General features: G+C 44.9%; 1 protein-coding gene across 2 annotated transcripts in view; it reads left to right on the top strand.

Moving 5' to 3' along the window:
• pde11a (phosphodiesterase 11a) overlaps positions 1 to 12,897 on the top strand; it is a 706,589-nt gene that overhangs the window by 544,931 nt on the left and 148,761 nt on the right. For both annotated transcript variants that reach the window (XM_072477086.1, XM_072477077.1), the window contains one exon: positions 5,118 to 5,218. In XM_072477086.1, the coding sequence (XP_072333187.1) occupies positions 5,118 to 5,218 (101 nt within the window). The remainder of the gene's footprint in view (positions 1 to 5,117; positions 5,219 to 12,897) is intronic.

Genomic DNA, 12,897 nt, shown 5'->3' with positions numbered 1-12,897 from the left:
CCCTATCACTTGACACGTGTGACATGATTGACAAAATGTAACTACATCTTTATGTAGTCCAGGCCAATAAAAATGTTTCTGGATTTTAGCTTGAGTTTTCCTTATCCCCAAATGACCTCCCACTGGTACCTCATGTGCCACTCGCAACACCTCCTTTCTATACCCTACCGGCAATACTACTTGATGAACTTCTGCCCACTTTTCATCCGCCTGCATATGTACAGGTCTCCATTTCCTCATCAAGACATCACTTTTACAGTAATAACACTCTGGAATATGCTCAGATTCCTCTTCCGCATATGCTTTCTGATATATCCATTTCTGCATATTTCTGTTGTAACTCCGCCAATTTTCCTGAACTAAAAATATCTGCCTCATCCTCCACCTGTTCTTGTTCTTTTTCAACTATTTGATCAAAAATCGTTTCTGATAATTGCACTTCCACTTCATCTTCACTCTTTGATTTCTCCTCTTGTCTTAACCTGTGACTTTGCGACCTTGTTACTACACAATCCGGAAAAATCCCAGGATATTCGTCCTTCAACACTTCAGTTGTCTGATTTTCCATTGGCTTATCAACCACAGAAGGTATCACTCCCACCTGCGATCCACCTATATAATTACCCAAGATAAACTGTATTCCTGGACCAGATAGTTTCTCTATTACTCCTACTACAGCTTCACCACTCTTCACTGGACTATCCAATCTTACCTTATATAATGGAACGCTACTCCTCTCATCCTGAATTCCACATGTTACCACCTTTTCTGGCAACATTCTTCCCAAACTACATAAATCCTCATCTCTTACCATTAAAGAATGTCTAGCTCCTGTATCTCTTAAAATTGTGACTTCTTTACCTGCTCCTCCTGATACACATGAGTAAACTTTACCCACACAAGTAAATTCTTTAAAGACATCTGGCACCTTCTTAGCAATTACTTCTTTATCAGGCTGTACAATCGTTTGCACCTCCTTCGCTTCCCTGGGGCTTTCCTTCACCACTCTAACAAACCCCACTGTCTTATCCTGTTTACCACATCAGCCTTCCCAGTGCTTTTCTTCAACCACCAACACTGTGACTTTACATGGCCTAGTTTATTACAGTGAAAACATTTGAAACTTTTCATTTCTCTTCCACCCTCCTGGATTTAAAAAAAAATCTGAGGTACACTCTCTTTATTATCTCCCATCAGATCACCTTTACCACTTGAGTATTTCTCATGTACCCAGTTTCTATCCCCCACCGGCTGAAACTGATGTTGAAAACCAAGCCTTGATTTATGAACTAATTCATAATCATCTGCCATTTCTGCTGCTAATCTTGCAGTTTTAACTCTCTGCTCTTCCACATGAGTTCTCACTACATCAGGAATTGAATTTTTAAACTCCTCCAAAAGTATTATTTCTCTGAGAGCTTCATACGTTTGGTCTATTTTCAAAGCCCTTATCTACCTATCAAAATTACTCTGTTTGAGCCTTTCAAACTCCATGTATGTTTGACCAAATTATTTCCTTAAATTTCTAAACCTTTGTCTGTAAGCTTCAGGCACTAGCTCATATGCACCTAAGTTGGATTTTTTCACCTCCTCATACGTTCCAGATACCTCCTCCGGTAGTGATGCAAACACTTCACTTGCTCTACCTACCAGCTTTGTTTGAATCAGTAATACCCACATGTCCTGTGGCCATTTCATTTGTTTAGCTACCTTCTCAAATGAAATGAAAAAGGCTTCTACCTCCTTCTCGTCAAACCTTGGCAATGCTTGGACATATTTAAATAGATCCCCACCACGTCTTCAACTATGACGCCCTGTCTCACTATCCTCATCAATCACATCCAACTGTATGTTACCCTTTGCGTCTGCCAATTTTAACTGATTTTCATGTTTCATAGCCATTTTATGAAATTCAAACTCTCTTGCTTTTTCCCTTTATTCTCTATGTCTTTCTTTGTTTCTTTCTTCTCTCCCCTTTTCTTTCTCCTCTCTATTTCTATCTCTTTCTTTGTTTCTTTCTTCTCTCTCCTTTTCTTTTTCTCTCATTGCATATTCAAGCTGCTTTAATTTTTTTTTCATGTTCAAATTGCTTAATCTGCAACTGGAGCTTTGCCATTTCCAATGAGTCAGTATGTATCTCAGGCAAAATTAAATGCTCAGCTACTGCGGTAAGTACCACATCTTTTCACATTCTCCCAGGCAATGTTAACGGCAATGATTTTGCCAAATCTAACAGTCTGCTTTTAATCTCTGTCCGTAAGGTATTGCGTGTTACCGTGTTCACCCCCAAAAACTCCTGAGTCTCTGAAAGAGCCATTGTCCACAACACACTCCCCACCTGAAAAGCAACCACAATATGCTCACCCCTCACTGTCTTTAAGTTCGTTATGCCAATCCAAACGATAGATTTTTATCCCCCTCAAGCCCCCAATTGTTATGGGTCTAGGTTTACAGAACCCCAAAGTGTTTCATGGAGTTCAACCGACCCTCAACTTTTAATAGATTGTGGTGTGGGAAGCACACCTTTTAAAAACAAACATTGAATATCTTATCACCCATTACTTCAAAGATAACCTCAAAAGACTACAACACTAAATAATCCTTCAAACTGTTCCTTCAAACATCCAAAAGACTTCAAACCTTCAAAAATAGGAGCACATTAGGTTACACTCAATATATTTATAGACTTTGGATTGCAGAAATCAACAGACCAGCTCTGTGTTTCTTCATGCAGCTCACAACAAAACACACAAGACATTCCCCGCTGCCTTCTCAAACTGAAACTCAAAAAGCAGAGGTGAGCTCAGCTCCCCCCACCCTCTGACATCACTTCAATAATATGATCAGCTCCATTTCTTAAAGGTACATTGCTTAAACATCCATTTCTTAAAGGTACTCTCACATGACAGCTGGGGTGGTTCTCGGTGGGACCAGCTAGGAAACCCCACTGAGGAAGGTGAGGTATAGAACATAGAACATAGAAAAATACAGCACAGAACAGGCCCTTCGGCCCACGATGTTGTGCCGAACCTTTGTCCTAGATTAATCATAGATTATGTGGGGAGCCTGAGTGCACAGGCTTGGGGGATGAGGAACGGAAACCTGTGGCAAAGGAGCCGGACCTTGGGGAGGGAATGGGGGCAGGGGCCCCCATATGAGGCACGCTCCTTTCCTAAATTTTGTCCCAGTAATGGGACCTGACATACCTCAAACCTGGCTTCTTCCTCCACTGCTGAATGAAAAATTGTGGCAGAGTGGCAAGAGGCCCTTAAGTCAGTGGCCTTAATTGCCACTTTAGACCTTCAATTGGCCAAATGAAATGAAATGAAAATGAAAATCGCTTATTGTCACAAGTAGGCTTCAAATGACGTTACTGTGAAAAGCCCCTAGTCGCCACATTCCGGCACCTGTTCAGGGAGGCTGTTACGGGAATCGAACAGTGCTGCTGGCCTGCCTTGGTCTGCTTTCAAAGACAGCGATTTAGCCCTGTGCTAAACAGGTCAACAACTTAACATCTCCCCCACTACATGTGGAATTGCGGTGGAGTCGGGGGTCGGTGGATAGGCACTGGGAAAGGCATCCATGGCATCATGCCAAATGTCACACCCCAAGCCTACCTAGCCAACCTATACCCAGGGGAGAATAGAATTCTGCCCAAAGTTACAGTGAATAATTTCAAGTCCATGGACACTTTTCGTGATGTGGTAATAGTGGAATTCTCCAACTTGTCCTATCAGCGGAATCTTCCGGTTCCGCCAAAGTCGACCATCACTGTGGATTCCCCAATGGCGACACGGGCGAGGATTGTAAATCAGTATTGACTTTGGAGAGACGAGAGGATCCTCCTGTCAGTTGATGGCAAGCCGTCTCCACCACAGGAAAACCGCAGGAGATGGAGAATTCTGCCCTAGTGTTTACTACTGCCAGTCAACCACTCTGGCACTAAATATTAACTGTTACAATAGCAGAGAACCATTTCTTCAGGCTTTAATTTAAGAAAAGTTTATTAAAAGTTACTCTTCTTTCCTGACTCCTTTTTCTCTTCCTTACTGCATTCTCAATTTTCTCTCTTTCTGTATCTGGTTTGACATTGAATTTACCATTTAAAAATTGCACTACGTTTTTCCGATCTTCCACTGTTTATTTTCAAATACTTTAATCTGATGGATTAAGGCGATTCCCAGTTGTTTGCCCTGTTCAGTCTGAGGGTGTCATGCTTTGTCCATCTTCCAGCAACTCCGAGGTCAATCTATTGTTGACATTAAACTGGCGAGGGAAAATCTAACTAATAGAAGACTTTGTCCATTGATGGTTACAGGAATTTCTAAGCTAATAAAAATCAGCTCATCTGGCCAGTAAACTGGCTATGTTAAATTCAAGACATTTGCAATCAATTTTGGAATATCTTGTTGAAGCTATGTTCCATTTCAAACAGCTGGAATTATGTTGCATCCAATATTTGGGGAAAGGTTTAATGAGGGGGGGAGGGGGGCGGTGCTAGGGGTCCTGGCTTCATAGGAGACATGTAATTCCAGAACATCCCCAATCGTGTGGAACTCCCAGCCAGAGAGCTGGCGGCCAATCGAAGACTGGCATCTCCCCCATTAACAGCAGCACCACTAGGAGTAATACACTTGTAACTTCACCATGGATCCCTGGTGATAGATCCTTGGTGAAAGGTAAGTGAGAGTGAGAAACGCAGGAAGGGGTATCAGAGGAAAGGGAAGGGGGGATGGGTCTCATCATCCTAACCCCGCCCCCCCAAAAACCTTCCTGAAAATGGATCCCTTGATCTGAAGGATCTTCCTACTAGGCCTCAAGCAAACCCACAAGCAAGACTTCCTGCCCTGGACTTAATTGGGAGAGGAGTCAGAAGGGACCTCACCCTGCACAGTCCTACCTGATCAAATGGCACACCCACCTCAGACCTCAGCCCTGGGGAGAGGATTGTGGAATGAAGGCGGCATTAAATTCCGTCCACTAGATCGAGTCGCTAAAACAAAGACAATCACTTGAACCAAGTTGTAGTTAGAATTTTTCTAGTTAGAATTTTTCTTAGTTTCTAATATGTACTTTAATAATATTTTAACTCCATTTTTTTTCTTTCCTTCATACAGGGGCACAATATTTTTGCAAGTCTATCCTCCAGGGTGTACAGTGATATCATGCAGCTTTTGAAACAGTCAATACTAGCAACTGATCTGACACTCTACTTTGAGTAGGTTTCGATCCACTTTTGTACTTCATATAACAATCACATCTGTTAATCTGAAAGAAATCCCATTGTTCTCCAAGATGCCCTTGCAGAAGTGATAATGTGTATTGATTTCATGGGGTCTTGGGTAGAGCTGCTGGAGAATGCAGCAGGCAGTTGCCTCCACCTGTTTTTGTAGCTCATACAACATTGATTTCAACCAATGGGTTGCCTTTGAAGCCTCGAAGAAACACAACAGAAATTTAACACCCTTTATTTGGATCAGATGACAGAATCAATGCTTCCACACAAATGCAAAACTTATTATAATTTCCAGCATTAGGAATGTAAGTAACATTTTTGAAATCGTAAAATAATATTAAAAAATATAGAAAAAATATAGATTTTAAAATGGAAATTATAGAGGAACTGTAAGTGTTGATACATTTACAATATTTGGAGGAATATGAATTTCAAATATATTAATCTTGGAAATGAAATTTATTCAATGTAGCAAACGGTGTTTATAAGAGCAATGTTGTTTTATTCTTCCTCTTAATGTACATGACACAAGGGGATTGATATTGACTTTGTTTAACAGCCTATTTTACATTGATCCGCATTTCTATTTTCATTGACTGCAGTGGATGTGAAAAGTGGAACAGATGTACTAGCTGCTATTCAGTAACACCTGTTTTACAATCAAGATCTGTCTCCTCGATCTGTACACAGACTATTAACTGTTATAGAAATTGCAGTGCAGTGCATTAGATTTTCAGATCTTAAACTCAAACTCTCCTGACTGAAAGATTTCTTTACACAAAGGACACGGAACATGGAATGATTTGTTACAGGGATAGCTCAGGCGAGACCATGATGGAAGAATAGAGAAAAAAACAAAACCAAGGGAGAAACAAGACCGAGAAGAGAGCACTGGCATTACCTTTTCATTGCAAAAACAAAGAGGCAGTATAGAGACAGTGGACCACATGTCTTTTGTTTTTTTAAATAAATTTAGAGTACCCAATTATTTTTCATCGAATTCACCTAACCTGCACATCTTTGGGTTGTGGGGGTGAAACCCACGCAGACGCGGGGAGAATGTGCAAACTCCACATGGACAGTGACCTGGGCCGGGATTGAACCTGGGTCCTCAGTGCCGTAGGCAGCAGTGCTAACCACTGTGCTGCCCCTCTAATTTCTTTTGTGGTTTAAATCTCCATCATACGTGTGACTGACAGTGTGTTTAACAGTGCTATTATATTATGGGCATTACTGTGGGTAAAGAGTCAAAGGCAAAAGTGGAGACGTTTTTACATTACTTTACCCATGGCACCAATTAAGACTGATCACCAAATCATAGAATGATGCAGCCCAGAAAAGGTTCATGTGGACCATCATGCCTCTGACAGCTCATTGGCAGAGCGATCCAATTAATTTATTTTACCTGCCCTTTCCTCATGGCCCTGTAATTGTTTTCCCTTTTTAAATGTTACTATTGAAAGTGCTAATATCACATCAAGCAGTGCATTTCAGATCACAACATATCACTGTCTTTTTTAATAAGTTTCCTCATTTCATCTTTGGTTATTTGTCAATTACCTGAAATGTGTGTTCTCCTGTTACCGACTCTCTGGCATTGGGAACAGTTTCTCCTTATTTACTCTATCAAAACCATTTGAATTCTTCTTAACCTCCTCTTAGCCTTCTCTGCTCTAAGGACAATAACCCCACCTTCTGCAATCTCTCCACATGACTCAAGCCTCTCACCTTGGTACCATTCTCCTCTGCACTCTCTTTAAAGTATTAACATCCGTCTAAACTGCAGTGTCCAGAACTGAACCATAATACTCCATCTGAGGCCTAACCAGTAATTTTATAAAGGTATAGTATAATGTCCTTGCTTATGTAATCTATTCATCTATTAATAAAGGTGCTATATTAATGCAACTTCTTCCTTTCGCACAAATGTGGAATATATTTTAAATGATGAAATTCACAAGCAAAGCAAACATTTATAAAATTGTGGTTTATTATCTGTATTACATGGTTAAAGGTCATCAAAATAGTATCTCATTAACACAGAGTAAGTCAGGGACATCTAACTGAGAAGAGAGAAATGAAAAACAAGACAAAATTTTTTTTTAAAGGTTAAAAGGGTAATGGCCCTACTCACTTTAAATGAATTTGCTCAGATGTGATTGTTGTCCAAGTCTTGAGGGGTTATTTCATATAACAACAGTGTACTATTGTAAAATTCAATTGGCTCAACCATAATGGTAGCTTTATTCATTAAACTAAATTCAAAACTCAAAGGTACTCAAATTAAACAAAATATCCAAGTTCGCCTTTAGATATTTTTGGCCAAAATTGTACCGACCCCGGGCTGACATGATTGGAGGTGGAAGGATTGCTAAACAAGAAGGGGAACATGTCAGAATAGAACCCAGACCTGATCCCATTGACAATCAAGTACTTTTTTCAAAATAAATTTAGAGTACCCAATTATTATTTCTTTCCAATTAAGAGGCAATTTAGCGTGGCCAATGCACCTAACCTGCACATCTTTTGGGTTGTGGGGGTGAAACCCATGCAGACACAGGGAGAATGTGCAAACTCCACACGGACAGTGACCCAGAGCCGGGATTCGAACCCGGGTCCTCAGCGCCGTAGTCCCAGTGCTAACCACTGCGCCACCATGCCGCCCTGACAGTCAATTACATACATACGAAATAGGAGCAGGCCATTCAGCCCCTTGAACCTGTTCCGACATTCAATAAGATCAGGGCTGATCTGTTTGTGTTGAGTTCCACATTTCCCATCTACCCCCAATAAATTTTGATGGCCTTGTCCGACAAGAATCTATCTACTTCTGCCTTAAGAATATTCAGTGACCCCACTTTCACTTCCATCTGAGGCACAGAGTTCCAAAGGCACACAACCCTCAGAGAAAACGTTCGCCTCATCTCTGTCCTATAAGGGCGACTCCTAATTTTACAACAGTGTCCCCTAGTTCTGGACTCACCCACAAAAGGAATTAGCCTTTCAGCATCCACCTTGTCAATACCATTCAATCAAGTCATCCCTCACTCTTCTAGTGGAAACAAGCCCAACCTTTCCAACCTATCCTCATAAGACAACACACTCATTCCAGGTGTCAATCTAGTAAGCCTCCTCTGAACCACCTCCAATGCATTTACACATTCCTTAAATAATGACATCAAAATTGCATACAGTATTCGTGATGTGGCCTCACCAGTGCCCTGTCTGACTGAAGCATAACACCCATACTTTTATGTTCAATTCCTTGCTTAAAAGGGATAGCATTCCATTAACCTTCTTGATTACATGTTGCAGGGGCATGAGAAGTCCTTGGTGGGTCGGATCAAGGAAAACCCCAAGGTTTTTTACTCTTATGTGAGAAATAAAAGAATGACCAGGGTGAGGGTAGGGCCGGTCAAGGACAGTAGTGGGAACTTGTGCATGGAGTCAGAAGAAATAGGAGAGGCGTTGAATGAATACTTTTCTCCAGTGTTCACAAAGGAGAGGAGCCATGTTTTTGAGGATGAGAGTGTGATACAGGCGGGTAGGCTGGAGGAAGTAGATGTTCTGAGGAAGGACGTGTTAGCAATTTTGAAAAACCTGAGGGTCGATAAGTCCCCTAGGCCAGATGGGATATACCCAAGGATTCTTTGGGAGGCAAGGGATGAGATTGCAGAGCCTTTGGCTTTGATCTTTGGGTCCTCGCTGTCCACGGGGATAGTGCCAGAGGACTAGAGAGTGGCGAATGTTGTTCCTCTGTTCAAGAAAGGGAATAGGAATGACCCTGGTAATTATCGGCCAGTTAATCTTACTTCGGTGGTCAGGAAGATAATAGAAAAGGTCCTGAAGGATTGGAATTATGACCATTTGGAAAGATGCAGCTTAATCTGGGATAGTCAACATGGATTCGTGGAGGGTAGGTCTTGCCTCACAAATTTGATTGAATTCTTTGAGGAGGTAACTAAGTGTGTAGGTGAAGGTAGAGCAGTTGATGCCGTATACATGGATTTTAGTAAGGCGTTGATAAAGTTCCCCATGGTCGGCTCATGAAGAAAGTAATGAGGTGTGGGATAGAGGGAAATTTGACTAATTAGATAAGTAACTGGCTATCACATAGAAGACAGAGGGTGGTGGTGGATGGAAAATTTTCAGACTAGAGACCAGTTACCAGCGGTGTACCACAGGGATCAGTGCTGGGTCCTCTGCTATTTGTGATTTTTATCAATGACTTGGAGGAGGGGGCTGAAGGGTGGGTCGGTAAATTTGCTGATGACACCAAGATTGGTGGAGTAGTGGATGAGGTGGAGGGCTGTTGTAGGCTGCAAAGAGACATTGATAGGATGCAGAGCTGGGCCGCAAAATGGCAGATGGAGTTTAACTCTGATAAGTGCGAGGTGATTCATTTTGGTCGAAAACATTTGAATGCGGATTACAGTATCAACGGCAGGGTTCTGAGTAATGTGGAGGGACAGAGAGATCTTGGGGTTCATGTCCACAGATCTCTGAAGGTTGACACTCAAGTGGATAGAGCCGTGAAGAAGGCTTATAGTGTGTTAGCGTTTATTAACAGGGGGCTTGAGTTTAAGAGCCGCGGGGTTATGCTGCAACTATACGTGACCCTGGTGAGACCACATTTGGAGTAGTGTGTGCAGTTCTGGTCACCTCATTATAGGAAGGACGTGGAAGCATTGGAAAGGGTGCAAAGGAGATTTACCAGGATGCTGCCTGGTTTGCAGGATAGGTCTTATGAGGAAAGGTTGAGGGAGCTAGGGCTTTTCTCTTTGGAGCGGAGGAGGGTGAGAGGCGACTTAATAGAAGCTTATAAGATAATGAGGGGGATAGATAGAGTGGACGTTCAGAGACTATTTCCTCGGGTGGATGTAGCTGTTACAAGGGGGCATAACTATACGGTTCAGGGTGGGAGATGTAGGAGGGATGTCCGAGGTAGGTTCTTTACTCAGAGAGTGGTTTGGGTGTGGAATGGACTGCCTGCTTGATAGTGGAGTCGGACACTTTAGGAACTTTCAAGCGGTTATTGGATAGGCACATGGAGCACACCAGAATGGCAGGGAGTGAGATAGCTTGATCTTGGTTTCGGACAATGCTCGACACAACATCGAGGGGGCGAACAGGGGATGGGTCGCGGGATCAGGGTGACCCACCCGAGATCAGGGTGTCCAGGCACTGACCACCTTTGCTGCAGCCTGCAAGGGAGCCATGTTGGTGCGCACCCCACTGACCACCCAGCATGGCTCATGGTTGCGCAGAGAGCCCCCACCCCACCCCACCTCCACCCCACAAACCCCCCCACCCCCAACCCCTCCTTCCACTCCACCTCACCAACACCTGCCACCCTAACCCCTCCCTCAATCCTACCTCCACCTCCCACCCACCACCAACCTCTCCCTCCACCCCAACCCCCCCCCCCATCTCACCTCCACCCCACCAACCCCCACCCCCAACCCCTCCGTCCACCCCACCACCTCACCACCAAACCCTCCCTCCACCTGGGGTCAAGGATGTGGGACATGAAACGGGCCCGCCTTGTCACAAGGTGATTCTGCATGTCACAAGACAGACCACATGATTGGATCACGGGTTGGGGTGGTGGGTGGTGAGGGGGAGGTGGTGTGTTGGGGTGATGGGGGGAGATGGGGTGGTGAGATGGTGATGAGGGGTGGTGAGGGGGAGGTGGGGTGGTGTGGGGTGGTGCTGGGGAGATGTGGTGGTGAGAAGGTGGTGGGGTGGTGAGGGGTGGTGCGGGGGAGCTGGGGTGGTGAGGGGTGTTGTGGGGGTGCTGCGGGGGAGCTGGGGTGGTGAGGGGGTGGTGTGGGGGTTGTGCCACGTGTGCCATCGGGACACTGCAACTCAGCGGGAGCTCACTTGGTTCCCCAATGCTGACCTCCGCCTCAGCGACTGCCCTCTCTCCGCGCCCACCGGCCAGGCAGATCATTCGAAGATGCGACTCATGCATGATCTCTCATAGCCTATTTGCGCTTGCCATTCTGTGCCAGTTTCACTGGGAGACTTGCTTCCAGGCACCAATAAAACATGAGAAGAGGTTGGTGAGGTTTAGCATTGGCAATGCAGCCATCAGTGCTGAGTGACCAGGCAATCGGTGCATTTCGCTGTGAATGCTGGTGCCTGGTCATTCCTTCAGCTGGGGTCAGCAATCTCTACTCCTATTTCGTTGGTGTCTTTAGTGACATTCAAGACTGTGAGCTTGGTATAACGAGATCAACTCACCTTGTCAGATCATAACAGGTCATTGAATGACGTCACAGTGGCACAGTGGTTAGCACAGCTGCCTCACAGTGCCATGGATCCAGGTTCGATTTCAGCCTTAGGTGACTGTGTGGAGTTTGCACGTTCTCCTCGTGTCTGCGTGAGTTTCTTCCCACAGTCCAAAGATGTGCAGGTTAGGTAGATTGGCCATGTTAAATTGCTCCTTAGTGTCCAAAGATGTGTAAGTTAGGTGGGGTTAAGAGGTTACAGGAATAGGGCAAGGGTGTGGACCTAGGTAAGGTGTTCTTTCAGAGAGTCGGTACAAACTCTATGGGCCGAATGGCCTCCTTCTGCACTGTAGGTATTCTATGGAATCACTTGCAGTACTGCAACCATGTTCATACAATCACCCTGGGGCTGCTAACTTATTCTGAAACTACCAACCACACCAACCCAGTGGGGCTTGCTGGAGTCTTCCTCCCATTAACTGGGCAAAACATTCCTCCAATCCGCAGGCGGATTGAAGGTGCGGAGGATTCCTGAAGGTGCGGAGGATTCTGCACCTTTGGGGCGGCCCGACGCCGGAGTGGTTCCCGCCACTCCACTGCGCCATTTCTGCCCGCCCCACCAATTCCCGGAGAATCCCGCCCCTAATCTTTACTTACAACATATTGGGCGCGATCTAACCAAATTGGGATAGAGTTCCGTGACAAGCTTGTTTAGCCTTGTGTTTCCCGGCACTTGCAGCACAAAGAAACACCACGCTATCCATCAGGACTCTGTTTCAATTCAGAGCCTCAATGGGGAACGTCCCGCCGAGGTCGCATTTAGTCCCGTTCCCTGCACTGAGGAGCACCACTCGCCGGAACCCCTCAGTGCAAGAAGAGTTTGGGACACGGTGTCCCGATTTCTCAACCCGCGATTCGACCCCCAAACCCCCCCTAAGCCCCAACTCACCTATAAGGGTGTTCTCGGCAACCCCCTCCTACGGCATCCCATTTCACACACAGGGCGCCCCCAGGCCCGATCCCCACTGAAGAAAAAATACCAGTCTGGCACCCTGGCAGTGCCCCTGCCACCTGGGTAGTTCCAGGCTGACACACAGGTGTCAATTCCAGGGTGGCAAGCTGGTAGTGCTAATGTGACACCAGCAGTGCCAGGGTGCCACCCTTCCCAGAATGCAAGCACCTTGGGGCTTCCAATCCCTTGGGAGACCCCCACAAGTGCTGTTCCGTCTGTTCCCCATTTGTGGGGACCAGCAGTGAACGATACTGGGCCGAGATCTCCGAGCAAAGGGGTTAGATCTCAGGGCCTTGGTAGATCGGGAGCGCATATTAGTGTGAAACTAGCTGTCTTGTTCTAATATGCAGATTTACCAGACAGTCACCCTACCCATGATTCAGATTGCGGCATCGCGCGAGATTCCCTTAGATCTT

This window comes from Scyliorhinus torazame, chromosome 2, assembly GCF_047496885.1.
Source record: "Scyliorhinus torazame isolate Kashiwa2021f chromosome 2, sScyTor2.1, whole genome shotgun sequence".
In the NCBI taxonomy this organism is placed as follows: domain Eukaryota; kingdom Metazoa; phylum Chordata; class Chondrichthyes; order Carcharhiniformes; family Scyliorhinidae; genus Scyliorhinus; species Scyliorhinus torazame.
Note: the sequence above shows the minus strand (reverse complement) of the source record. Positions and strands in the feature narration are given on the sequence as shown.